This window comes from Anguilla rostrata, chromosome 2 (assembly GCF_018555375.3).
Source record: "Anguilla rostrata isolate EN2019 chromosome 2, ASM1855537v3, whole genome shotgun sequence".
NCBI lineage: Eukaryota > Metazoa > Chordata > Actinopteri > Anguilliformes > Anguillidae > Anguilla > Anguilla rostrata.
This window is the reverse complement of record NC_057934.1, coordinates 18,318,049-18,345,266: the sequence shown is the minus strand read 5'-3', so window position 1 is coordinate 18,345,266 and position 27,218 is coordinate 18,318,049. Positions and strand designations below refer to the sequence as shown.

Sequence of the window (27,218 nt, the reverse complement as noted above, 5' to 3'; positions counted from 1 at the left end):
GGTGAAAATGTTTTGAACTCACAAATTCCAGTATTTAACATTTATGTGTAAAATAAAATTATGCTTATGTTTATGAGGCAAAAAACACCCAAAACAATATGAGTTTGAGAATGAACAAGGTGTGTATTAATGGAGATATAAAGTGCAGTCTTTAGCTTAAGCCATCAAAAATGTTATTTAGAAGCGTCATGTTACTTTAACCTGAAAGCATATTTTGTTTTATTTATTTTTGAAACGATGAAGTCTTCATTTTTCAGAAACCACACTGAGCATGCTATTACTGGACGGGGGTGGGGGGGTGCGGCGCTGAAGACGGATGCCGCAGAGACGCAGAGTGGGAGGTCTTCCCCCTGATAACGTACTGTAAACAATGAGCTCTCAACAAGCCCGTCCAACAACAGGCCTCAGACTCGGCGCGGTGTTTGTCCTGGACCGCGCGCGCCGCGCACTCTGACCCCGGCCCCCTGCCGCCCGGCGCGATGCAGGGGGACGCTCTGCGGTGATTTACGATCCCTAAGAACTCGGGGAGACGCGGGAAAGCCTCCCCCTCCCGATCTCCGCCTTTGATACGCGTCCAGCTCCCGAGTTCCCGCTAGAGCGCGCGACCTCTGCGCGCTCGCACGTGCCGTCTCTTGCGAAAATCCTGCGCGGTTCGCCGTTCCGTGGGAGTGCGCGAACCGGGAAAAACGTGTGCGTCTGTAGCTTCTCACTTCCCTCCTCCAGAGTATTTTGGTGGTGTTTTTAAAGCCAGGCTCTGTTCGCAGGCAGGCCTCTGTTGGAAATGACGTGGCACGGTCCTTGTGGAAAATGGCGGAGTGTAGATGGCTCCCTTGGAAAGTTTGGCCTAGCTGCATCGGCCTGGAAAGAGTTGCGCTATGACATGTGGTAAAATCCAGAAGGCGGTCTTCTAAGACTGTTCTGCCTTGAGTTTTGAGCACCTTGCCTTACTCTTAACAGTGAGGATCATTCCACATGGTTTCATAATTAATTCAAGAGCTGAATCCGTTGGAACGCATTTGCTCAAATGGTCGAGATCACCGTCGGCATGTCCACAGCAATCAGACTCTCACTTGACTGGTTTGGCACTGTCGCTAAAACTGTTGTGGCTTTTCAAACAGAGTTAAATGTAAAAAAAAATGATTGGGCTCTGTTGAGAATTGACCACTACATCACTTCAGCTTAGCAGTACACAATCAAGCCCAGGAGACAGACAGAGGGATTCAATGAAGTGTACTTAGGCTGTTTAAGGGCATATGCAGTTTAATCAAATCAGAACAAACCTTACCCGATTATTCTGGCGCCGTACTCCAATAAAGTCTGTTTTGCTGCCGGACGTACAAAGTTCTTACAACAGAAAATTAGTTTTCGTCAAGTGAATGATGTCCAGAATTATAATTTATTGGTCAGATACAAGAAAGGGCACCTGCCTTTTGTGGTTACTGTTTTACTTTGGATTGCAAATTTGTAGCATACTGCAAATTCAGCTTAATGGTTTTAGCACAGGAAGACATCAAACTGTGGAAAAATAGACTGTTGCTACTTCAAGGTGACTTCATATTTTTCCGGTAATGTACAGTAGTAAGAATAAAGAATGCATTAATGGATTTTGTTTCATTGTTACCATTTGGTTAGTAAAATATTCCCAAGACAAGGACTGCCCTGCTTGTGTTCCTTAAATATAGCCTGTTTAAATCGACCACAGCTTAAAAACAAGAATGTTTGTAGCTTTGGATTTTTTTTTTTGCTACAACTCATGCCGTTTTATGAACAGTGTTCTCTCCAGTGGGCTTTATCTCCAGTTTTTATATCTCTAGTTTTATTCTACTTGCAGGTCATTGGATTGTATGGTCTGCTTTGCTCTAATGCTGTACAAAAGTTAGACAAGCCACTTGTATTCAGTGAAAGGGTATTTTGCAATGCCACAAGTAGCCTATAGAGTGTAAACTACAGTAGATAGATGTAGGACTGAAAAATCACCATTAGACGTCAGAATGTGTATTACTGACAACAGACCCAAACTATGAATTAAAACAGACTTATTTATTTGTTAGTCGATGTCAAGGAAGAAGGTTGATTAAATCCAGGCCTAAACTTATTACAAATGGAACGCCTGCCTGAAGTAATGGGCTCTCTCCTTTCATCGTACAGCAGCAAATCATTTGAAACGTCAAGTATACTGTAAACCAGATGTTCTAGGTCATGACCGCACAGCAGTCATCTCCAAAACATGAGTGCAGGTACAGTAGCCATCACTTCCTGTGAGGCCCCCTGACTTATGTTGTTCTTAAAAGGGAATTATGAACACGTTTGAGCCAGATTATTGACTAAATTTGCATTTGTAACAGGTTGGCACCATACTTCTCTTTATGTATGGTATATGTATTTTTCTCTTGTTGTGCCTTGATACATTGTGATGGTCTCTGACTAGTTAATATAAGTCATGTTATGTCTGTAGCCTGATACTCTAGGAAGAAATTCTCCTATAAGATGTAACTACGTACACCTGTTTAGGTGATCTGATGTTATGTATACCCGTTCTCTCCCATTGTTTGCCAGATATCTGATAAAGGTCGAGATGACTGAAATATTTTACGTATAATTTAGTCAGTTTTTTCTCTTCGGCTGTGCGTTCTTATCGGTTACGTGTTTATACAGTTTATGAGAGACAGTGTTCAGTATCAAAGTCGAGCGATAGTGCAATGTTGGTGACAGTGACAATGTAGCGATACCCATCAGCCGATAATACATCGCCCAATAACAAACTGGCCTTTTCCTCTTTATGTACCACAATTGACTGCGTACTGAAACCAGAGAGTGGCGTTTCAAAGGAAATAGATTATTTCACTGGAAAATCAGTGCCCAACCGCCGATTATGCATGCCTGCTGACTTGTAAGACGGTGTAGTTTCAGTTTTTCAGTCACTCTCGAAGCTAGCTAACATCTGTGAATGTTTGTGGTTTTGAGCGCGCTTGCGCCCATGCTGTATCCCCTCCCCAATTGTGCTGTGTTTAGGACATTTATGGGAAATGAGCATTAGGTGGAGGGGGGCTGAGTTACGGGAAGGGGGCAAGAGACAGTAGCCTATAGCCTGAGAGCCAAACGCCTGAAGGAGCTGAGCTGTACGGCAACCACTTGCTCTTCAAGACTTGTGCAAGACCAGGGTCTGCTTACGCAGCCTGAGAGGCTATTAAAGTGAAATCAGAAGTCAGTTGGTCTGGTTTTTTTTAAAATGAAAATTGTAATAGGTATAAATGAAGAACCAAAAATGCTGTGGTATTAATCCCGTTTTATTCAGTTAAGATTTTAAATCTTAAAGTTTTTATCTTGAAAGCATCCAAGCTTTTATGCCTTGGTACTAGTGATTTTGAGACCATGTTCATTACGCACATTTTACCCAGCCAGCTGTGCGACACGTTTATTGGGCTGACAGTTTCCATATGGAATGTCACTCTGTGTTAGACCTCCAGTTTGAAATGAAATACTTAAGATCAAAAGGAAATTTTTACGACTTTCCTGATTATAAATTTGAAAATAAATAAATAAATAAGTATTTTGTGGCCTAATAAGTGCAGTTGCAAGAAAAAACGTGATTACACCAGGTCTTTAACAGCTGTGGTGCAGCGCTTGCCTTTGCTGTTACGCATTCGGATGCCCTTACTCTGGCACGGGTTTGTGAAAAGCCAAGGGGTAGGAACAAGTGAAAGGGAGAAGGGAGGGACAGAACTCAGATGCAGCCACCAAAGATTCCTCTGAAACAGCTGCATGCAGATGTTTGACGATGACGTGATGCCATCAATGGGGAAGTTTCCAGACTCCCAAAGGCCACGTCCAGGCCTCCTGCTTTGACTGAAGTCCTAGGCTTCAGGATTGGGTCCATGTGTAGTCAGTGGAGGCCTAAATTGGCTTGGAGCACTTTGTGGTCAGCCATTGCTTTGGTGCAGCATAGTCTCTTGTCAGCTAAGCATTTGTGGACCCTGAATCCCCTGGTATCAGATGAGGACATCCTGTCCACAGCAGCCGCTGGCTGCAGTCAGATGGCCCAAGCCCTGGTCACTTGATCACAATCCCTTCCATTGTGCTTTGTCTCCACATTTTGTGACCGAGGGACAAGGCGCTGTTGTACGGCCGCCCCTCCCCCCCCTCCACCACCACCTCCACCAATAGCTGAGCCTTTACCTTCGCTGTCCGTCCACAGGCTCAGTCTAAATGGCTGTTGTGCTCTCCCAGTGTGGATCAGGTGCAGTGTGGTTCAGAGCCACCATGGCACCACAGGCCCATTGGACAAAGTGGATCTTTTCTTCCACTGCTCCCCTGACCCACCTGCAGTAACCTAGAGTGGTTACGTGCCGCTCTCCCAAGATGGACACCTTGGTCTGTTGGTTGGAGGGGAGATTGGTTGAAGAGTATGAAGAAATAAGGGTGAAAAGTTGGTTGAATTCTTGGCCCTGCCTATGGGATTGGGCAAGGTCATGCACACACATAATTCACCAAGTTAATTCAGACCTTTTCTTATCCTGGCAACAAAAAGTTACAGTGATTTCAAGGAGTGTCCTCCTCTGCCAGGCATTGTGATGTCATAATTGGGCACCATACCAATTAGGATGATCTTAGCTGAGGATAAAGGAAATTGTTGTAGAAATGTTGCTTCCTCCTGGCACGGGTCTTGGCACGGGTATGAACTTGTTTTGTTTATAATCATACATTGTAATTCAGTCATATCTGCAGTGTACTGCGAGAGTCAGATTCTCTTGTTGGATATTCCATTATCATTGATTCATGTGATAGTGTGTGTCCTGAAATGTGAAGATACTGGGAAATCTGTGTCCTTGTATTGTTCATGCACGTCGTGTGGGTGTTCCTTGCGTCAGTGCTGTAACAGTTTGCTTGCTTGGTCTTTCTGGGGTAGTTTGGAATGTTCCCTGTTTTCTGTGCATTTAGAGCATATGTACTCTTGGGTATGGTGACCGTGAAGGACAAGACAAGATAACAAATCAGCAAACACATCAACCACTTGGAAACACAACAACATTTTGCAAAACAAAATAAAAAACATAAAAATACAACATGTTGCAAAACACATTAACAGCAAAGAAAACACAACCGCATTTCATGAAACATACTCGCAACTTAAAGAACACAACAGCAAAAATTAAAGCAACATTTGTCAAAACAAATCAACAAATGTCAGAACCCAACAACAAGAACAGAAACAAATCAACAAATCAAATTTCACATGAATCGGAAAGGGGAGGTACCAGCTATCGTGTCCCTGTTTGGACAGAATTGTCTGTCTGTCTGTCTGACCAGAAGTACTGGAATCTAATGCCTTGTATCAGAATTGCACGCTGGGATGAATTTGTGGATCACTGTATGACTGTGGCTGTGTTGGTTAAGCCGTTGCCGGGGTAACTCATTGGGTCGGACCCGTTGCCTTCTCTTGCAGGTGGACTACGCCAAGATCCTGCACTATGTGGGCGCAGGGGTGGCATTCCCCACCAGCATGCTGTTCGTGTGCCTGCAGTCTGCGCTCACCTACCGCCTGGCCAAGACGCAGGGCGAGTACTGCGTGGGTCACCTGCGGCTGGCCATGACACTGCTGGCCTTCGTCTCCCTGGTGCTCAGTATCCTTTCAGCCTGCGTGTGTGTGTGTGTGTGTGTGTGTGTGTGTGTGTGCATGCATGTGTGTGTGTTTGAGTATGCGGATGTGTCTGGGTTTCCTTCAAACAGATTGCAAACTGATGTGGTTGATGTCAGAGGCAGACAGTAGTCTGGCTGACCTCAGTGTCTGAGACCTTCTTGGAATGACATGTACAAACTGTATATGATTATAGCTCCCCCTGCTGGTGAAAACACAGCTGTACATTCAGAGTTGAAGTAGATTATGGACACAGCATTGAAACAACAAGTGAAATTTAATTTAGTAGGTGCACAAAGCTGACAGTTGCTTGTAAAGTGCCCCAGAAATCTAGCTCAGGACGGAGTGACTCAACTTAAACCTACATGCTGACTGAGGCTGCAAACCTGAGTGTAGGCATAAGCCAATGTGAGCATTTTCTGTTTGCTTATATTTAAGTACTTTACTAAAACTGTTGGCTTTTGCATCTACTGACTTATGAGCTTTTAACTTATAGCACTTAAATCTCAGGTTTAAGTGTTAATTGACAGCTTTCTTAAAGGGAGACCACTGTATGTGTCTATATAAGTGTACGTTTTACAGTATTCCCTTCTGCCATCCAGCCATGTCATGGCCACGCTCCTTAACCTCCCGTCCACCAGGTGGCGTCTTCTTTGCCCAGGAGAGCTTTGTGCTGCAGCACGCCTCGGCCATCTTCGAGTGGGTCTTCTGCATCATCATCATGCTCTTCTATGGGACCTTTGCCTTCGAGTTTGGGGGCGTGTCCTGCGAAACGCTGATGGTGCTGGCCAGGGGCGCGGGGGCCCAACGGGGCCTGTCCCGTGGCGGCAGCGGGCACAAGGCGGAGGCAATAGGGGGTCCCGTACACCTCCAACACACACCTGAGGGCATAGCCATGCTGTAGGGGACCTCAAAGGGGCCACAGATTGCCTCAGCAATCACTCACGGGCCCAGATTGGGCATTAGCAGAGTATTCCAAGGTAGGAAAACGGGAACCCATTGTGGCCCCCTGCCAAAGCTACAGAGGACCCCCACACATCTGGAGGATGCCCTGCCTCATTTTTGCACAATGATAAGACACTAAAGGCCCCCTCCAACACTGCCCCCCTCCCCCCACCCCCACCCACCCACCGAAAGGGGTTCCAAAACTGTACACCCCTATGTGGTGAATATTAGACCAAATACTTCACAGATGTTGATGTCATCAGTGTGCTGCCAGTGCTCACAGACAAGGAGGGTTCTGGGAATCACCGTAGCCGTGAGAGCATTTGTGACCCGAAGCCTTACATCACTCTGGCAGTTCAAACACAGTACTGCACATGTGCACGTGACTCACACACGAGGATGCAAACAGGAGTAAGGGAATTGTTACACTGTATAAATTGTTGAAAGACATGTTATGAAAATCTCAAGTGCCTACCTTCCCTGCTGCCTTTAGTATTTAATTGTTTGCCCAATCAAAGAGTGGTGATGTCATCCTAATCAATGCACCAACGATGGACCAAAATAACACATGCATGCATTGTGTGAAGCGCAAAATTCTAAATCGATCAAATGCTAGTCAATTGTAATGGCTTACAATTGCTCTGTTGCATTTGTCAAAAGAAAAATAGCTGTAAATCATTTACACATTACCCATGCATTTTTGTTGATATCTTACTTTATAAATTAAGTATTTTCTGCTACATAGTGACATATTGATCTTTAAATGCTCAGTGGTAGCAGTGTTGGGGAAAAAACAGCTTAGGCTGGATATCAGCCATTGAACAGCTGATTACCAAAGGCAGTGGAGACTCAGTCTTTCTAGAATGGTCTGTTTTTCTATCAGTGGAGAAACTTACCAGGGGCTCTCAAGTGCTTAAACCAAATCATCAGAGAGAGGAAAGAATGCAAACTCAACACCACTTTATATGGACATCCTAGCCACACATTTTTCATCAGGGTTCTAATAAAATGCTCTCTTTACAGAAGTATTAATTCCTTTGTAGATTTTCACACATAGAAATATTTTTATTTTGAGATATATCCAAGAGACATTCGTTTATATTTCCCGTGGGCATTAATACAGTATGGGAAGGTGCACCCCTTGCTGTGGGTGCATTTCTGTTTTCTTCTTCTACATTTTAAAGTTATTTGAAAAGAGGTTTTCTTGCTGTTTTCAAGAGAAACCAAAGGGAAATGTATGCTTATAATGTTTTACTACAGATGTTATTTTTTCCATTTGCTGCAACATTATTTTTGTAATTTATCCATTGTACACGTTATGTCCTCACAGATATGATTGGCCTTTTAATCAGCTTCTCTGTCAATAAGACAACCAAATAATCTATGCAAAGAAAGCTGCATTTAACACTTTTCTTTTGTAAAACAAACAAAGAAGCAAAAAATGCAATTACAAGGTTTACAGAAAGATGGTATTGCACAGTGGGACGTAACTGAATTTGTGTTCACAATTTTGCTTGCCTCATTAAAAGATTACCCTGCATTTTGTGTTCTTGAAAATGACAGTGTTAAACAATTTGATCAGTCAGCCCCAAGAAAATGCAAAACTATAATTTCCCCACTCAGTCTGGTAATTAAACCCTATTACTTTATCTCCCACCTCTGTATTATGAATGAAAAAATGCACAACAGTTCTCAAAGCCTGCCACACAGACAAGTGGAGACTTTTGTTCAAGGGCCCAATTTTCTTTTCTCTCAAAGTGTAATTGCAGCAGAACTGTCTTTACTTCATAATTGTACGCCCCCAAAATGAGACATTGTGTAAGAAAGCATCCCTATTAAACAATTATTTGGGCTATTAACAAATTCTTTATTGATTTAGTTCTGTCATTTATATAGTCTCTTTACCTTAGTAGACTAGCCAAAGAACAGGATTTCAACCTGCATTTACTTTGAGATAAAAAATGTCTCTTCAGACCAATGAGAAACCTTTGAGTTTTCCTCACACGGAAAACATTGCTTTAACTCTGTATCTACATGTCTTCAATAGTTCATACAGGGGTGTTGATGTACCACGAATCCATGATTCCAGTTATTGCTAATGTAGCCACTGTAAGTGGTCCTGCATTAATGGGTACAATACTCATTTTTCATTTATGATCGCATCTCAGGAATATCCCTTTACCAGCTCTTTGATGTCAGTCCTTTTTTATGTTGCATGTTCAGAGTTACTTTGTATATTTTATGGGCGGTTTAATCGTTGTTTAAGGGCTGTTTGTGGGTTCCGTATTACCTTTATTGGTGAGCATGTTATGTTACTGTGTTCTTCCTATAAGCAATGACTACATGCTACGTGAAAGGTCGAGTTTGTCTGTTCTTTCTTTTTTTGGCTCATCTCCTCTGCAAGTGAACCAATATACGGTTCTGTCAAGGAAATGAAGGCAGAGTTAGTTTTGAAACAACATTCAGTGAGAAAAGGTATTTGATCATTTCTCAGTTTAATAGCAGCAGTAAAGCCAGTCACCATGAAAACCAGTGCCTTTATTTTATCTCTTTTTTTATATAAAAACGAGACCAAAGACCAAATGTGTTACTGTATGTTTATTGTTTCATCTACATCTGTTTTAAATGTTCAAAAAAAATGAATAGATGTTGTGTTCAACTATTAAAAGCAGATTTTGAAAAAAAAAAAACAATTGTATTGGATTTCTTAGCATGTCACTGGCTACAGTTTACGATTTACTCAAGCATTGTCCTTTCCCCATCTGCTTGTATTCATCTTATTCCTTCAGTGTAGTTTTACCATTGCACACATTACAGTGTGGCTATGAAATGGGAAATGGAGAGAAAGACAACAGGAAAAGATTTTTCGATAAAATTTTTATTTCCAACAGATTATTTACATTATCAGAATCTTCCTCTCAGACCTATCAGCATGATCTACTGAAAGGACAGAAGAGAAAGGAAAGGGAGAATAAAATGAGTAGTAACATCTCTGCCCCCCTCCCACAGGAGAAATTATTCCACTTTTTCACTCACAGGTGTCAAACCTTTCCCACGGCTCTCTTCACCATAGACAAAAGCAACGGCCTGGCAGGTAGAAACAATGGGACAATCGCAGTTAGCTGAAATTTAAACCACAGGATTAAACCTCAAGACTACAGAACTGCATTGCAACCGGAACAGCTAATGCTTATTCCACATCTTTGGATAGATGTTCCAGTTGTAATGCAGGTTTAAAGGTTTAAACCTGATGTTTTAGCTCCCGCTAAGCACACTGCAATTGCCCCAATTTGCTATTGGCTGCTCTTATTATTCACCCATTAAATGTGTGCCAAGGTTGAATCCTTCAATGTGGGATGTGGTCAAATTAGAGCCTTTGTATTGGCTCAAATGCCATTCCATTCTTTATCTGGAACACTTAAGCTGCTGTGACTCTAGAATGTCTGGCTGTTTCAACCAATCATCTTTAACCATATCTAGTAATTCTTTATCTGTGGTTTGAGAGTCTTTTTCTGGGGTTTCCCCAAGGGGGCAGTCTTGTCTAGACAGAGTGGGACGTTACATGATGATGGCAGTCTTTTAGAAGAAATCCATAGAGTTGATTTAATGTAGGCTTTCAGCAGTAAAAGTAAGGTATACAAATGAATGCCATACAAGCTTGTATTTCATACACACTGAAATAAAGGTTGAACAGTATATACCTCGCTCTAAAATGTCGGCGGAGAAATTTGAATGAGCTTTTTTGTCTACTTCTTTAAAACATAAGACTTACAGTTACTGTCTCTCTTAATAATAAATAGTAATGGTAGTCTTAATAGTAAATAATAACTTTAAGCAACTTTGATGCCTCAAATCAGTTAACTGGTTATTGGCCAGAAATGCACCAAACCACAGCTTAAGCTCTCCAGCCCTGGTCATGGAGAGCCATAGCATCTATAGATTTTGCTTTGTTGCTTTAAAAAAGCTACTGGTTTAGATACATGACACCAGGGGATGTGATATAACTGTGTAATCAACTTCTTCGACTAATAAAATGTTAACAATGGAACCCAGCACACCCTACGGCTCTCCAGAAACCAAGATTAGGGACCCCTCGAAATGATACACTACAAACGGTACATCTTTGGCACTTCTGAGCTCTGGTCCTGGGGATCCCTATTGTGTGTGGTTGTTAGTTAATAGCTTCTCAGTTCAATAGAGGACTCAATGAATTACTGAGCCTGTATATTTTCTGTGACAAGGGAAAAGCATCTAGAGTGCATGGATCTGTGGTGCATGGCCCTGTTGGTAAAAGAGGAAGATCACTGCAAGCTGGTTGTTCAAAATCACTCACACTAAATGACTATGTACAATGAGATGAAAATTCACACCAAGAGTATTTACTCAAAACACTGCAAACAACACTACTATCAACAGAACATGCAAGGAAACTAACTACATTTTCACTCCCAGATTTTCATATTTTAAAAAAAGTTAAAAAGTTAAAAAAAATAAATATAATTTTTTGGTTTTTGTTGCTTTTTGTAAACAAATGGAACTTCCTATGACACCACAAATATAGCCCATGTTGCTTTCTCAGAATGAATCACTGTTAGGATATAAAACATTTCCGGATCTTTGGAATACATTTTTCAGGCAGGCATGCCACTGAACTTTTTGCAGTTTCAATATAAAAATGTTTTGGTCATTTCTTACAGCTTGATGTTAAAGTTACAGATGAGAAAGCAAAGCTTTGTGAGATCTGTACTGGGTGGAGCTACACTGATTTGTCAATCACCAACTCAAGAGAACCAATCAAAGGGATGTTGCTTTATATAGCAAAACATAATTGGTCCAAAGCCGTGAGTAATCAGTTACTCTTGATAGCTTCACTCATTCCGGAGTTAAAGCTTCACTCTCCCATCCCAGTGGCCTATGAGTCTATGCTAAGATTTTTTACATCTTGCTTGAAAGTGTAATGCAAGATAAACACTACATGGATACTTTTTATAATAATGCTTGTGTGACTAAACCAAAAGGGAAACTGTCTAAACGGTCTATTCTACTGTCTATAAACTATTTTTGTGGTAAATCAATCTGTCCACTTACATTTGCAACACATTAATTGTCCATATATCTGCTGTTTCAAAAAAAAACAAAAAAAAACCCAAATTCAATGTAGTGGAGTGTCTCTGATGCAGGATGCTGTAAGATTCCACGTAATACTATAGCATATCACAACCAAGAAAAATGATTTATTAACCTTACAATAATCAGGTAAAGTTTTGCCTTTGGGTTTAGTTTCCCTTGAAATGGTACGAAGAGGAATTATATCCTGAATGACATCATGTCAAGTTGACACTTGAAATACAAGCCCACTCCCCCTCCCAAATTCTAGGGGTAAGATAGATCATACCAATTTATAAATTTCCCTTTAAGTGCACCCCTGATTAACCTTAAAGCTATCTGAATGCATTTTAGTGTTGAATTACGTGCTGAATTAAGACCTGATTCATCACCTCATTTACCATGGCTGTGTAAGGAAATGTGCCTGCACATAGGTGGAACCTGAGCAAAGCTGAGTCTGGATTAGGACCCACCATTTACACAGAGTCGCTGCAATCATTATTAGAGGTCTGTAATCTGACCCAAGACAGACAGGCGTGTACCTTTTAAAACAAAATTCACACAAATCGACATTCGACAGTGACTGAAAGCATGAAGTGAAAACGGTCTGGGTTTTAGGTGGATCACATAATATGTTCTACACAACTGCATGCTTATAAAACCACACAGGTTATTGTTTTGGAATGAATGTTTAAGTAAATCCTGCAACATTATAAATAAATGCTGAATGGCTTGGTTTTGGTCGGTCAAAACTAGCCATGGGTGTTCGATTAAAATGAATCATATCTGAATATTCAAGCACATGTAAGACTCTGACACACTATATAGCCATACGCAGAAGGGGCAAACACTGGAACAGGATCCTATTTAAGGCCTTGCACTTTTCCTGAGCATAAATGCCTTTTCTTCATTTCTGCTACCGTTAAAGGCACTCTGCATAAACACAGAAGCAGCACCAGTACAGTCACCTTTACTTTGGAGCAGATTGAAAGTCTGGGAGATGTGATTTGTGGGTTAGGAGGTGGAGGGGGGGTGTTAAATCACAGCCAGCGTCACCCCCCCTCCCCTCAATACCGAAATGTTTGAGGGTTGTTTTTCACAGACGCTCACAGCTGCCCGCCCCTCTCCTCTGCGTCGCAGCAGCGTGGGACAGCTGACGGTGTCAACACCCTCGCCATTCACACGCTAGTAGTTAAGGTTCTTGGCCACCTCCCAGGGGAACTCCTTCCTGCCGAAATGGCCATAGCATGCCGTGTTCTGGTAGATTGGTCTCTTGAGGTCCAGATCCCTGAGAATACACACAAAACAATCAGTTCAGTCTATCAGAAGGAATATGGTATACAAGTGGAGCGATCACTGTCAGCACACGTCCGTTCATTCACTGTAGGAGCAGTAGGTTTGGCCCTCAAGAATCTATGCCGTAGCTCTAACAGAATGGATGGGATCTGGACAAGTGGTCATAGATAAGTGATCATGGATTTATTCTTAAACTGCTTACATTCTCAGTGAGAACATATCTTCTAAGTAAAGTGCAGTACTAATAGTAACACTTGTTTGCAAATGAATATGCTGCTCTGTGGCTCTGTACTCTTAAACTGAGTTGAAATAGTCCCTATCAAATATTCCTTTCCTCATTCCTCATTTCCTCATGATCTTCCTGTCATTGGAGGGCTTACCTGACAATAACCCCAGGTCGGAGGTCAAAGTTCTTGTTGACAATCTGCAGAAGCTCTTTCTCGTTTCTCTGGGAAGAACTGTAGGTGAAAATGGAGATGGACAGCGGGTGTGCCACTCCAATAGCGTAGGCCACCTGAACACAAAAAAATGGAAAATGGATCCTCCTTCTTTGCTATTTTGTAGTGGTGGTAGGGTGAAAAATCATCAACCCCATAATGGGTGGAGTAACAATGTGCTGTCAATCAACCACATATGTTGGTCTCCATAAAACCTTATGATTGGTTTTATGAAACTATAGCTCCAATAACGCACATTAAACCTTAAAGAGCAGCAAAAGTAATTATATTTCACCACAGTTTCACTAATGTCACTCATAACTAGTCTAGAAATTTTGGGGCCTGATTTGCTAAGACCTGAAGCAGGTTCAAAACTTTTTAGCACATGAAAAACTAATAACATAACCAATGATTGGTGTAAAACAAATGCCATGACCGATCATTGTTATGTTATTGGTTGTATTGTTGTGTGTGCTAAAAGGTTAAGCAGGTGTTAAAAGTTTTCAGGTTGCTGGTGTTCAGATTTTACATCCATCTGTATTTGCCACTGTGATGTTTTAAAAAACAGCCATTCAAAAAAATTGACCAAAGAATACATCACTGAAGTCCTATCAGTATAAAGAAGTCACAAACTAAGGAGTATCTCCCTCCATGTTAGCATTCATGGGGCATTTGTTCTCTGAGAAACAGCAGTTTGTCAAAAGCAAGCAGAAAGAGCAATATGACAGCTCATGTCAAAGGAGCATGGAACATAATGACCTGTCACAATCAGGGCATCTCTCAATCAGGACATTGCTCAATCAGTCAATCAGCCAAAGCATCCTTCAATCAGTGCATGGATCAAGCAAACACATTTTGGCTGAATTAGCACCCTCAGCTAACTACTTTTCACAAAGTGCCTGGACAGAGCTTGTCCACATGGCAATTGGACACGTGAGGCAGAGTCCACCCAACCAGAAAGAAGGATATACTAGTGGTCGTAGAGAATGAGAGGCCCCCAGCCAACATGTCCATGGCAACAATGACAAAAGGAATTCCTCACCTGTACCAGGACCCTCCTGCACAGCTTGGCTTTGACCAGGGACTTAGCCACCCAGCGGGCGGCGTAGGCAGCAGAGCGGTCCACCTTGGTGTAGTCCTTCCCAGAAAAGGCCCCCCCACCGTGGGCCCCCCATCCACCATAGGTGTCCACTATGATCTTCCTGCCAGTCACGCCAGCATCACCCTGTCAGGAGGCACAGCAGAATGAGAAACGACCGAACCGTAGTGGAAAGGGAAACCCCTTCATGGTTCCCACTGTTACTTGTTAAAATCAGCGAGTCATTGATACTCACTTGGGTACTTCGCCTATTTTGGGGCTTGTGAAGCCTAATGCTCCATTCAGACAGTGATGACAGACGTTAGACGGCAAACCGGAAATTTATCTTAAGAACAACAACAAACACTGCCAGCAATGCGGTGAGCGGACTTGTTGTGGCAACAGACAGAGATTCCTGTAGCAGCAGACAAAGCATGCCATACCCATTTGAACAACTTTTCCCGTATGCCACAGTAATGATGACAAACTGGGTGTTGATTCATTTATTTGAATCATGGGGTCAATCGCAGTGTCCTTAGCTGGAGTTTACACCTGAGGTTTGAACCTCTAGACCACGGAACTCCATTATAAATGGAGCAGCGTTCCAAAGCTGTGGAGTAAGGATTAGCTGTTCCAGTTGAAACGTAGCTCTGTGGTCAAGAGGTTAAAACCTGAGGCTTAAACTCCAGCTAAGCACACTGTAATTGACCCACTGAGTCTTAGCAACATGTGGAGACTCCAGAGCCTACTGGAAGGTGTGTTTATTTCAATTACCATGACAAAAAGTAGGCATCTATCCTCATGTTTTTTGGGCAACCAAAGCAGCTGACTTTCATCCCTTTGCAGTTGACTGTCATCCCACAACACTGGCAGGTACAGCTTTTTCAACATCATTGCCTGAATGCAGCATTACTCTCCCATCACCAGGGAGTGATGCTGCCCTCTCTCTCATAGTAGGCACTTCCTCTGTTGCCAACAAGTTTCTACATACTAATGGCTTCATTTTTACTTTTCATATTATTGTACAGGAACAAAAAAAATCTAAATTTAGGCAGCATTCCAAAAAAAGACTGTGTTTAAGGAATTTATGCTAATATGTCATTTGATGCTTATTAATGTGTATGTAGTGCTGGTGAATGTGTTATGTAGCATTATTGAATGCCACTGTTCTTTGTTTCTTAATTGAATGTCTTACGTACTGCAGTAGCTACCCTTCATAGAGACGAGAAGCCAACTTTGACCAGAATGCCAAGGTGTAGAGGACAAGTCAGGTGAGAATGTGTGTTGGGTGTGTGTGCATTTGAGGGGAGTCACCTGGGGTCCCCCGATGACGAAGCGGCCGCTGGGCTGCAGGTGGTAGATGGTGTTTTCGTCCAGGTACTTGGCCGGCACCACGGCCTTGATGACCTTCTCCTTCAGGATCTGCTTCTGTTCCTCCAGAGTGACGTGGTCGTCGTGCTGCACCGAGATCACCACCGTGTGCACGCGCCTCGGAATCACCGCGCCGCTCTCTTGGGTGTAGTACACGGTCACCTGGGAGCCGGGAGGAGTAGGCGGGTTCAGAATTGAATTGCTGTCCTCACACGAAGACATTTATAATATCCAAGTTATTTTTCTGTTGATGTGCAGAGAACAGACCCAGAAATTCTGTACCAGCCTATTCCATTACACATGACAGGATTATATAAATGGCATCATTTCAGCCACAAAGCTGTTCTTGAAGTGCCCATCAGGGACAGCAGTAGCACTGCTTGGAAGGTAGCCATTTAATACACGTCACGCAGTGGGTGGTGGATGTTGTCAGCAGTGCTTGTTTTCCTTCGTGCAGAATGTTCAACATGGGTGACAAAGAGAGGTGTTTTGACAGACAGATAGACAGATAGATAGATAGCTGCAAGAGGCACACTCTCATACTGTGGGCCAGATTTATTTATTACGTTATTTACTACTTATTTTACCTTTATTAGAACAAGTCACAAACCATCACCAAATAGTTTCCATCACCTCCACTTGCCAGCTTGCTGTCAAGCAATCTGAAAGGATCGTAGGAACTCCAAAATAGCATTCCATGGTTTCAGTTTCCATCTTGAAGCCTAAGTTAAGTGCCGGAGCCTTTCCAAAGGCCAGGGAGGAGTGACAGGTGGATGGTCTCCACACAACCCCACCAATTACCAGCCTGCTGGAGGGGGAGGGGCTGGGGTGGGAGGTCATTAAAAAGAGGTCACTACCCCACAAAGTATTTGCTCATGACTTCAGAACAAGCTAATATCACTGTCTATGCCCATGTGGAGGGCCTAGCATAGTTATCTAGGAGTTTTCCCTGACCAGAACTAAATTAATGTATGTCAAAGCACATTACATTCATTCATTTAAAATAAATTGATTTCAGTGTCAACATCATGACCTTGTGTCATGTCAATGGGCTTGGAAAATATATACTTGAACATAGTGCCCTTGGCCTTGACGTCAGGACATTCAACCAATTGGGATGCGGTAGAAGTGGGAGGTGCAGGAGGCGGGGCAGTTCAGTCTGAGCACTCAGGAATGTCCTCAATTTTAAGGTGGGGATAACAACCTATATATTGCATTTGACCTAGTTTGAATGATTCCTCTAGTTTTCCTCAACGTTTTTTTTTTCTCTACACTTAAATTGGTTCGGTAAGTAATTCTGGTGTTCTAATTCCACCATGCAATGGAAACATTCTGCCTGCTGGTGGGAATCCCAACCTAACACATGGGTCCTTAATTATTAAATTGCTGGTTCCTGATGATTCATTATTCATTTGTCTGTTAGTTTGTAGGGTTTACAGGCAGTGATGCATTGACCTGGATTGGGGTCATTTCCATTTCAATTCAGTCAATTCAGGAAATGAACTGAAAACCATATTAGCCATGTTTAAAGGCTGGGTGTCAAGGAAGTACGGGGTGTCAGAGATACTGTGATTTTTGCCATTTTTTTGGCAGTTCCATGGCTTAACCCATTTTTTTGTAGTTCCCACAATTTCCTCTGTGATTTTTTGGCAGTTTTAGATGGTAATTGTCAACCTTAATGTAGCCTACAGTGTTATTTGTATCAATATTACCAAATGCTGGAAGAAAAAAGTGCTACAAAGTATACAGATTATGGAATGTTCTGGGATCAAGATTACTGTCCTTGGAATCAGATGCTTGATGTCTCCAGTCAACAATGTTTATATCTAGCAATGTACAACATGGTGTACCAAAACAAACTTTAAAGAGATCAGAACAAACACACAGTAACCATGTTTTATTTCAGTAATGCAATTTGAGTATGTGTGATTTTGAACAATGGTTTGGTAAATTAAAGGCAAAACAGAATGTTCTTTCTTTCTGCAATGAACCGAATTAAGCAATTAAATGCACCAGCTTATTAATATATTTCACTTGTAGGCTACTTGTTCTTAGAAGCCCATTACTCTTGTTACTGTTGCTACAGTTGAACATGTTATTTCAACAGTTTCCCACTGCTGCACATGAGATCTATTAATGATTTAATAAATAAATGTTTTTTTGAAGCCGATTTCTTCTGCTTTTTTCAGTTTTTCGTGATTTTCAACAAGTTTGCTATGACTGCTCTGTGACTTCGGCCAATATTTCACGAGACAAACATGTAGTCTTAATTATGTTCTATAAAGAATGTACAATAAATAGAATTTCAGAGCTTTGCTCAGCCCTTAACCCCTTCTCTGGTACAGGGTCTTGCACTTCCTTTGTCACACTATAGCACATATATATTTAGAAACAAGTCAGCATATGTAGTCCCACAGCCTAGTCCCAAAACATCATTAAAATTCATTAAGTTCTGTTGTTGACAACCACTGGTGACTTCCGACTCAACAGAATTTGTTCTATCCATGTTCCTTTTCTTCATTGCATACCGGTACCAGCAAAGTATTCAATAAGCAAGATAGTACATGACCAAAATGGTACTGAATCCACATGTGAATGACATGTGGCATGTATGACAAAGTGCTGCTTCAGGAAATAAAAGGGCCAGCTGCTACTGAGCAACATAAATAATATATGGCCCTGCGCAGGGATAGGCAACCTTGGTCCTAGAGTTCCAGATTTGTTGGGTGGCAGAGCAGTATAATGGTAGGAACTGGGCTTGTAATTCAAAATGTTTTTTTCAGTGTTGTTTTTAACCTTGAGCAAAGCATTTAATACCTTCAAATGGTCCTGAAAAATCATTTGTGAGCAAACTATTCCCAAATTTCCCGACAGTGTTATGAATACTAAACCCGCCCCAGGAGTGTTTTTTAGCCTCTACCTGGGTCTTGGAGTCTGGGCGGAGCCAGGGGATGGTTCCGTTGCGTCTCAGCTCGGCCATCTTAGCGTTGAGTTTGTGCGCCAGAACGATGGTGAGAGGCATGCACTCCTCGGTCTCATCTGTGGCGTAGCCGAACATCAGGCCCTGCCGACAGGGGAACACCCCAGTCCCAGATTAACACCAGCACTTTTCACTTACCGTGGTCTCAGATCTCAGCTTTGACCAGTTTAGACGTATGTTACTGATATCTGAACCAGAGTACACAAATTCCAGGCTGTCAGACATCCTCCCTGTGTAAACAGGAAGTCCAATTTGTTTCCTTAAGTTGTTCTGGGAGAAAAATATATATTAGGCAGTATTTTCACAGTTTTGTACATAATATGGCCTCTGGCCAATTTATACCACAGTTAACTAATTATATTCCATTAATCTTCTTGGGGGGAAGGATTGTTTATATACTGAAATTATATAGTTTGCTGTGATCCCACCCATGACTTTTGATCAAATACCACCACACCAGTACCCGCTTGGCGACACTGAAAAAACGACATAGAATCCCATCAGAGGTGGCTATACCTGGTCCCCAGCCCCAATGTCTTCCTCGTGCCGGTCAATGTGGACCCCCTGGGCAATGTCAGGGGACTGCTGCTCCAGGGCCACCAGCACATTGCAGGTCTTGTAGTCAAAGCCTGAAGGTGAGGATGGGGTAAAACCATATATAGCTCAATCCCAGTGCCACACTTAACTTTGGCCCACCCACAGGTCAGTCATTATGACCTATCCAACTGAAACCCAGAATTATAGACAAACAACCGCCACCTTCCATCAAAACCACTTCAACTTGCTCACTAGCCCATTGTTGTGACCCCAGAAGAGCTATTCTATGTTTATGTGCCCATTTCCATGTAGAGAGGACCATCTGGTCAACCGTAAAACTAATTTAGCTTATTTAACAGAAAGATACCTCACAGTCAAATATCAAATATTAAGACATCAAGAGAAGGGATGCTCTTTGAGAAGAGAGAGAGAGTACTGGTGAGCTCAGCAATCACAAAGAGCCTGGTAAGCCATGGAAGACAGTGAATATAATGAGGGATGATTCCAGGCCAGAACAGAGAAGATACATGATTGAGAGGGAAGGGACAGAAACGCATGAAGCTGATGTGGAGGAGTGGCCTGGCAGAAGTGTAAGGTTTGATAATGGTTTGCAGGTAAGAAGAGGCATGTTGTGTATTTTGGCTGATTATAAGCGAGGTGTGCAACAGCATTCTGAATGGGCCGGATGGAGACCAGCAAAGAAAGAGTTGTAGCAGTCTGCTCAGGACAGTACAACGACCAATATAATGACCTGGGCAGCAGGAAAGATCAGATTTTGTGAATGTTTTAGAGAATATGCAGTATGAGCAGCTCTGAGTAACTGTTGTAATATTCTCTGTTATCCAAATACAAAGACTTTGGTTGGGATACAAACACAGCCGTATTACCAAGTGTCACAGATAGATCCTGGAAAGGGAGGATGTAGCTGGTAGAAATCATATGTTCAATATTAAATGAACTCTTACAGTGTACATGTGGTCCATAATGGACTCATATAAACTGTTAGACTGGACATTTTACTGTGTCCAAAGCACCTTAGCTTTGTCAAGACTTAGAGAGTTAGAGATCCTGAATAATCATCCACATCGAGACAGCATTAAAAATGGCTTCAACACTTGAGGCAATATGTTCCCCTGTCAGTGGAAAGGAAAGTACCATGCTATCAGCAGAGCAGTGGTAGGAGAAGGCATGTGAAAAAATTATTGAGCCATGAGATTTGATGTATTGAGAAAACAGGAGGGGCCAATACAGATCCCTGGGGGACTCCTGTGATAAGGCAGTGGGACTTTGAGATAGAGCCCTGCCTAATTTGTGCCCACTGCCTGAGATACCCATTTCACAAATAAGATTAACAAATGACAAAAAACTTTCAGCCTCAGTTTAAACGTGTAAGCCTATTTGGAGGTGGCTTGTCGTCCGTACCTTTGTCAGAGTTGTCATAGCCAATGTGCTTGATGGTGTCCCTCACCACCTTCTGGTAGTCCACGTTGGCCCGGGAGGTGATCTCTCCACAGAGCAACACCATGCCGGTCTTGCACACCGTCTCTGTGGAGGAGGCGGATTCCAGTGTCAATACCAACAGCACACAAGCCACACGTAACAGTCTAAAAACAGCCTCGTGTATCTGTTACCTAATGGTCAGCTCTTTTTCATGTACATCTTCAGGGACAAATAAGAGAGAGTAGTAGTTCACAGCATAACAAGAAGTCTTAAAAAGAAGTCTTCCTACAGAAATCTGAAATGAAAATAACCTCTAATACCACTGTATGATGATGATGATGTTGATGATGGTTACAATTAATAAAATTGATTATATATATTGTTTATTGACTTGAATGATTCTTTTTCCAGAAGAAAGTCACAGCATCTCTCTACTCGTTTAATGTGACAGAGTGCATCTGAGTTTACAAACATTAAACATGCAATTGTAGCCTCCCAAAATGGGAAACAAATCCCTTGACCTTTCCACTCAGAGCCCACTGCTACTCAGTGCTGCCCCCTGCAGGCATTACAGTGAATCCCTCTTGGACTCACCGCATGCCACCTTGGCATCAGGGTCCTGCTTCAAGTGCGCATCAAGCACCGCATCACTGATCTGGTCACATATCTTGTCTGGGAAAAAAAGTGGAGGATGAAATATAATATAATATAATATAATATAATATAATATAATATAATATAATATAATATAATATAATATAATATAATATGTTTTATTTGATAAACAATAAGCAAGATTACCATATAACTGTTCAAGAGTTCAACTGGTGCCAAAAAATGTCTGTAAGAGCAACATTAACTTCATTATGCTCAAATTAAGTAACTGAAAGAGCAACATTACGGTATATTACAGTATATTATAACTCACTAGAGATAGAGATGGAGATGGAGAGATCAAATATAGCGTACTAAGTTTCAACATTGGCCATGTGCCAATTTCTGGATCTTTTATTAGAAGTTTAAAAAAGATTTTAATATTGTTTTGTCTCTCCCAACTGTGGTGTGAGTGTGTGTACATGTGGTCAAATGGCACACATTTGGAATGAATGGAGGACAGAATGTATTTCATAGGGTGGGGGGAGGGGAGGGTTGGTTTCCTCGTCTGACCTTTTGCACAGCCTAGGAATGATGCATGCTACAGCAGCATAGCCGGGCCCCTAGGTCTGCACTGAAGATAACATTTCACCAGTCCTTCAGTGCGGCACACTTATTTTATACCAAGTGCTTTAATTCTAGGAATAGCCTCCCTTCCCTCTGAGAACATGCCAATACGCATCAGTTCACAGCGGCTGTGTCTGGAAGATTATTTCATCAGACCATATATGTGTATCTGACAAGAGGTCTCTGACCTATTTATAAAAGAAAATGTTCTGTTGAAATATGAAACATAAAATAACAATGTCAATTGCTGATACAAAAAGGCTGTGCTCATGCTATAATGAAAATGTTACTCAATAAATTATAAACACGGATCACACCACCGGTTTCCATCCATGAAAAGTGTTTGGATCTGACAATACAATAATAATGACGATACAAGAATACTAATGATGTCCTCATAAAGTTGCTGAGACAACATAAAACTAGTAGTCATATTCAAACACTATTTTTGATTCTTCACAGTTTAGAAACCAGACATTCATATTTTGTTTATTGTCCATCAATAATTTGGACCCAGGAAAAACAAACAGATTTGTATTATGCAACAATACAAGAATATTATGCCTTATGATCCCAAAGTTCCCATATGTAATAATCATCCTTCTGACTGGATAATGGATTATTTCCTAGCAACAAGAAACAGAGGAACCTTTTGGGAGACACTCATGCCACTGCCACAGTGGTAGAACTTAACTTTATGGCTCTGCAATCATTTTGCTCTACTATGTGATAATCACCACACTGCAGGAAAACTTTCAGGTGCAGTAAGTGGCAAACTTTTACCATAACATTACCATATTTCTAAAGATAATATTACCCTTTATATCATCAGCTGTAAAGAGCAACCAGTAAAAAAACCATGGAGGTAAATGCAAGTTGTTTCAGCAATGTTAAAAACAAAAGGTGGCATGTAGCCAGTTCAAGATAGCCTGTTCAAGGATGTTCAAAGCTAGAAAGATTGGTCTTTGGATTTACAATAGGATGTCCAGGTGTATAAAGAACAAATGACCACTGGGCATCCACTCAAAAGGTTACTGCATCTTGCATTTGATGTTGATTGCCAGTACATGGAGACCAGGGCATGAGGTCAGGGAAGGGGCAGTAGGTATTGTATTTCCAGGAAAGTTTCATTATAAAATACACATCATTGTTCATTAATGCTCTCAACCATTTTGTGCATAGTGTAAATTGTTTTTGGTCAAACATATATGAGTAAGGTACAACCAGCTATATGGATTGGGAAGCACTGGGTAGGAGATCCCTTACGTAGAGAACACAGAGAAGTTCTGTCTTTCCATCAGTATGTGTGTTTTGATATTTTCTCAACACAGTGAAAACAGTGACTCCCAGTGCTACCTTGGCTACCCTGACTACATGTCAGTAGCATGTGCCGCATGGAGCCACAGCTTCTTGTCTTCACTATCTGAGAGATATTTACCAGCTCAATGATGGTCCATCTCTGCTCCCGGTCAAACGTCCTGAACTGTGCCTTTGGTGCCATTAAAAGACAAGGAAATTCTCTCACTGTTCCCTTTCAAATGCACTGTAACTTTGTAGAAGATTTAAACATTTCAAACCTCTGTTCCCATTCAATTTCCCTACCACTGACTCTGCTCTTATTCAGATGCGCTGTATCACTTGCCCCGTTCGAACACCCTGTAATTCTAACTGTGGTCACACCCCACTTCCCAGGGAGCCGGCTGCTGAGGCAACGCTCGCCCAAGTTACATCAGAAAGAGAATGAGGTAGTGGCTGTGGCTCAGCTCGCATGGGAAGTCCATTATAAAGGCTGAACTTGGAGCCCAGAATCTCAAACCCACATCAAACATTCATTTATTTTACTCTCCTCTGTTTTGGAACTCTATATGAGGGATCTGTGATGTGTGATTTCACACTGTGAAAATGTTTTAAAATACATTCCTTTTCATGAAGCGCATCTCAGTTCCTTTCTGTGACCTAAAGCATGTATGTCAGCATGGTTGCATAAATTCAAATGGATAGGTTTCAGAGATACATTCAAGCAAAAAAAGGGAATGCCTATCAATGTTGCTGATGTAATTAGAGAAATCAATGATGTGCATGTCCATAAGCACATCAGGTGACACTGTGCATATATAATGGGTGTGAGGCACTGCAGGTGTTTGTGTGTGCGTGCTTACAGCACGTGTGTGTTTGTAAGAGGGAGAGTGTACGTGTGCGGAGCACGTGTTTCGGCCCACAGTGGTTGCATGCAGCAGTGGCTGATGTACTCCACTGGCCTTCCACGCACTGTAACTGTAACATTACTCTAAGGGCACGGCGTGCTTCCCCGAGAGCCAAAGACTGTCAATGGCATACCTTCCTGGTCCAGCAGCGAGGGTTTCTGCTTACTGCTCTGCCCTAACACAATTCTAGCACAGTTCACCGCTATGCTCGAAGACTGCGTTTCTAGTTTTAAGGCACTTCTAGTTGTGGAACAGCACAACATCTGCAAGTACATTTCAGCTCACCTAGCCCCAGTGTTGCAGCATCAAACAATGCGTTTATGTACAATCCCATTCAAGAAGACGGTTTGTAATTTTGTGCCTTCCATAACACCACTGCAGTTGGCAAATTATCTACGACCATCTCTCTGAGGCGGCTGAAGTGGGAGGTGTGGAGAGTTAGGAAAAGCCTCCGTCACTCACCTGGATGCCCCTCTCCGACGGACTCCGAGGTGAACATGAAAGCCCCCTCATCGTTCAGGCAGTCATACCAGCCGTTTGTTGGACCGTTCATGTCTCAGGGACCGCCGGCTCGACACGGTTCGAAGAACAACTACAAAAGCGGCGTAACAAATGGACAGGAATGCGCTCCGTCCCTCCAGCAAGCAGGCCGAGACAATGAAGCGTACCTAAACTTCCCCCGTGTGTGTCTCTGTGAAGCTGCGAGGCTTGTCTGCTCCCCACTGGTGGGATAACGGTCTATTGAACTGGGGCTGCGGGGTCTCCAAACACAACATACTCCTATATATGGAAGGGTGGGAATCCTACACAGGTCATGTGAACCAATGGGACAGTCCATTCCAGCAGGGGAGGGAGGGGGGAGGATTAAAATTTTTAGGTGAGTTTCTGTTAACTCTTCACTGATTGAGCTGTCCTCCTAATCCAGTGCTAACCTGAGACCCAACCTCAGTGCCCTCCCTTATAATGGGAGAATGGGGGTTGGGCATGCTTGATCCTTAACAAAGCCAGAGAGAATAGGCTTTGGATACTTCTATGACAATCGGTTATTCTCTATATTTGTATCACTAGCTTGGTGTCACACACGTACATACTGAAATCCATATTCCAGTAAATACATGTAATAATAGTCATGACTGGACTGAACCAATATGTTGTTCTGTGTTTCATGATGAATGCTGAAATCTGTAAGCACACAAGTTACCACACCAAACTTATAACACACCTAACTGAATGTAAGCAATGTAACTACATACTAATTTAACACAGATCATAGCCACAGGAGATCTGAGCCCATGGCAGTTTATCTGATTTACAGAGGTATTGTATGTCTTAATCTGTCAACATGATCTTGTGAGAGGAAAATAGTTTCAGACCAGAGCAGAGCTGTTCGGTTCTCCTCTTTGATGTTATGTTTTAATTTTCAACCACAATTTTTTTTCAGCCAAATTAATTCCAATTCAATTCTTGGATTTGAATTTGAATTGAAAGAAATGACAGGATATATAATTTGAATTTAAATCTGAATCAAAGGAATTTAATTCAAGGACAATCCAATGCTTTGGAATCAGTGTTTAGCGTATTTTTTTGGAAGCTGGTGGAGGCTGAACGAGTCTTTCATGTTCCGCAAATGACATGGGTTTGAGAAACGCACAATTCAAATAAAAGCTACTACTACTACTACTACTATTATTATTATTATTATTATTATTATTATTATTATTATTATTATTACACTGAATTAAATTCTACTTTTGGTCATTCCAATTCCAGTTCATAAGCTTATTGCACTTTAATAAACAATATAAATATTTGTCATGTTGTTCAGACATATAAGCCATAAAGCACACTGTCCTCCAAAATGCATGCTGCCAGTCACCACTATGATATCCATCAAATGAACTGAACAATCATTGCCATTAAGGAGCGAATGTTACATGCTACTGACACAGGCAGACATCAGCCAGAGGCACCCAGTCAGCCAGAGGAGTTTCTCCCTCACACAATGAGATGAGGACACTCCCGCAAAGTAGAACCCGACCGGGGCAATTCCCTGGCTCTTCATGTGTGTACGCTATGGGCTGCTGGCCTCTGCTGGCCAATCAGAAAAGCCAAAAACAGCATCAGATACCAGATCATGGGCTCATCCACACACAGGAACCCAGTGCCTTAACAAGTAGAGCCCCTCAGCAGTCATGTGATCTTTAAGGAGAGTAGAAGAGGCCAATCACTTTAAACTATATTTCTGTCAGATTGTGGAACAGCCCTTCCAGTTTTAAGAATTTACTTACATAGGAAGATGGAAGTAAAATTATGTTCATATAATTTATCTTGTATACTAAACCAAACTAAATTGTCAAAATGTCAACTCCAACCAATGATCATTCATTCTTCTTATTTGCGGTATTGTTATTATTACTATTAATACTGAACTCTTGACCAGAGAACATGTGGTCCCTGAGCTCTGAGCTGAACTTAAAAGTATCCTGGCCTGCAGTCACATTATTAGCATATTACAAGCCTCACTATATCATTTGGATCCAATGATCATGATCATCATCATCATCGTCATCAACACTATCAAATAACCTTAAAATTAACCTCTGATCAAATAAACTTAAAATTTACCTGTCATCAGACAACATGTTTTTCCAACATCTGCTACAGCACACGTGCAAGTGGTTGAGCCCTCTAGGCGTGACCAGGTGGGTGTAAAAGGAGGCATATATGGGCAGCTGTGCCAAGACTGGTTCCACTGCTGGGGGTCTGAAATCTACTTTCCTCTCCTGCTTCCAGCCGTGTAGAGGGACACAGCAGCTGCAGGGTGGGGTGTCACCCCGAATGGGCTCTCAGCACATTCCTCGACGGGCCCACCAGCAGCGGTTCTTCTCCACAGCAATCTACTCGGGGCGATCTCTAGTTTCATGGCCCTAAAAATACAGCTGCTGCAGCTGAAAACAAAATGGGGACC

At 42.1% G+C, this 27,218-nt stretch overlaps 2 protein-coding genes across 2 annotated transcripts in view; one reads left to right on the top strand and one right to left on the bottom strand.

Moving 5' to 3' along the window:
- LOC135247476 (transmembrane protein 150A-like) overlaps window positions 1–8,387 on the top strand; it is a 40,107-nt gene extending 31,720 nt beyond the window's left edge. Inside the window, exons 7-8 of the mRNA XM_064320965.1 lie at window positions 5,444–5,621; window positions 6,277–8,387. Of these exons, the coding sequence (XP_064177035.1) occupies window positions 5,444–5,621; window positions 6,277–6,539 (441 nt within the window). The 3' untranslated portion in view covers window positions 6,540–8,387. The remainder of the gene's footprint in view (window positions 1–5,443; window positions 5,622–6,276) is intronic.
- Window positions 8,388–9,442: 1,055 nt separating this feature from the next.
- On the bottom strand, window positions 9,443–25,018 carry LOC135247475 (S-adenosylmethionine synthase-like). The gene is made up of 9 exons (XM_064320964.1): window positions 24,713–25,018; window positions 21,420–21,497; window positions 20,808–20,930; window positions 19,365–19,477; window positions 18,789–18,932; window positions 15,812–16,030; window positions 14,462–14,644; window positions 13,363–13,496; window positions 9,443–12,974 (listed from the first exon to the last, which is right to left on the bottom strand). Exons 1-9 carry the CDS (start codon window positions 24,801–24,803, stop codon window positions 12,872–12,874), a joined length of 1,188 nt encoding a protein of 395 aa, XP_064177034.1. The 5' UTR covers window positions 24,804–25,018; the 3' UTR covers window positions 9,443–12,871.
- Between the last annotated feature and the right edge of the window lie 2,200 nt (window positions 25,019–27,218).

Bases quoted from the DNA above. Each gene is read 5' to 3' on its own strand.
- LOC135247475 (XM_064320964.1), bottom strand. From the start codon at position 24,803: ATGAACGGTCCAACAAACGGCTGGTATGACTGCCTGAACGATGAGGGG. The intron at 20,931-21,419 runs GTGAGTCCAAGA...CCTCCTCCACAG, and splicing joins TGATGCCAAGGTGGCATGCG to AGACGGTGTGCAAGACCGGC. The intron at 13,497-14,461 runs GTGAGGAATTCC...TTTTGTGTTCAG, and splicing joins GCAGGAGGGTCCTGGTACAG to GTGGCCTACGCTATTGGAGT.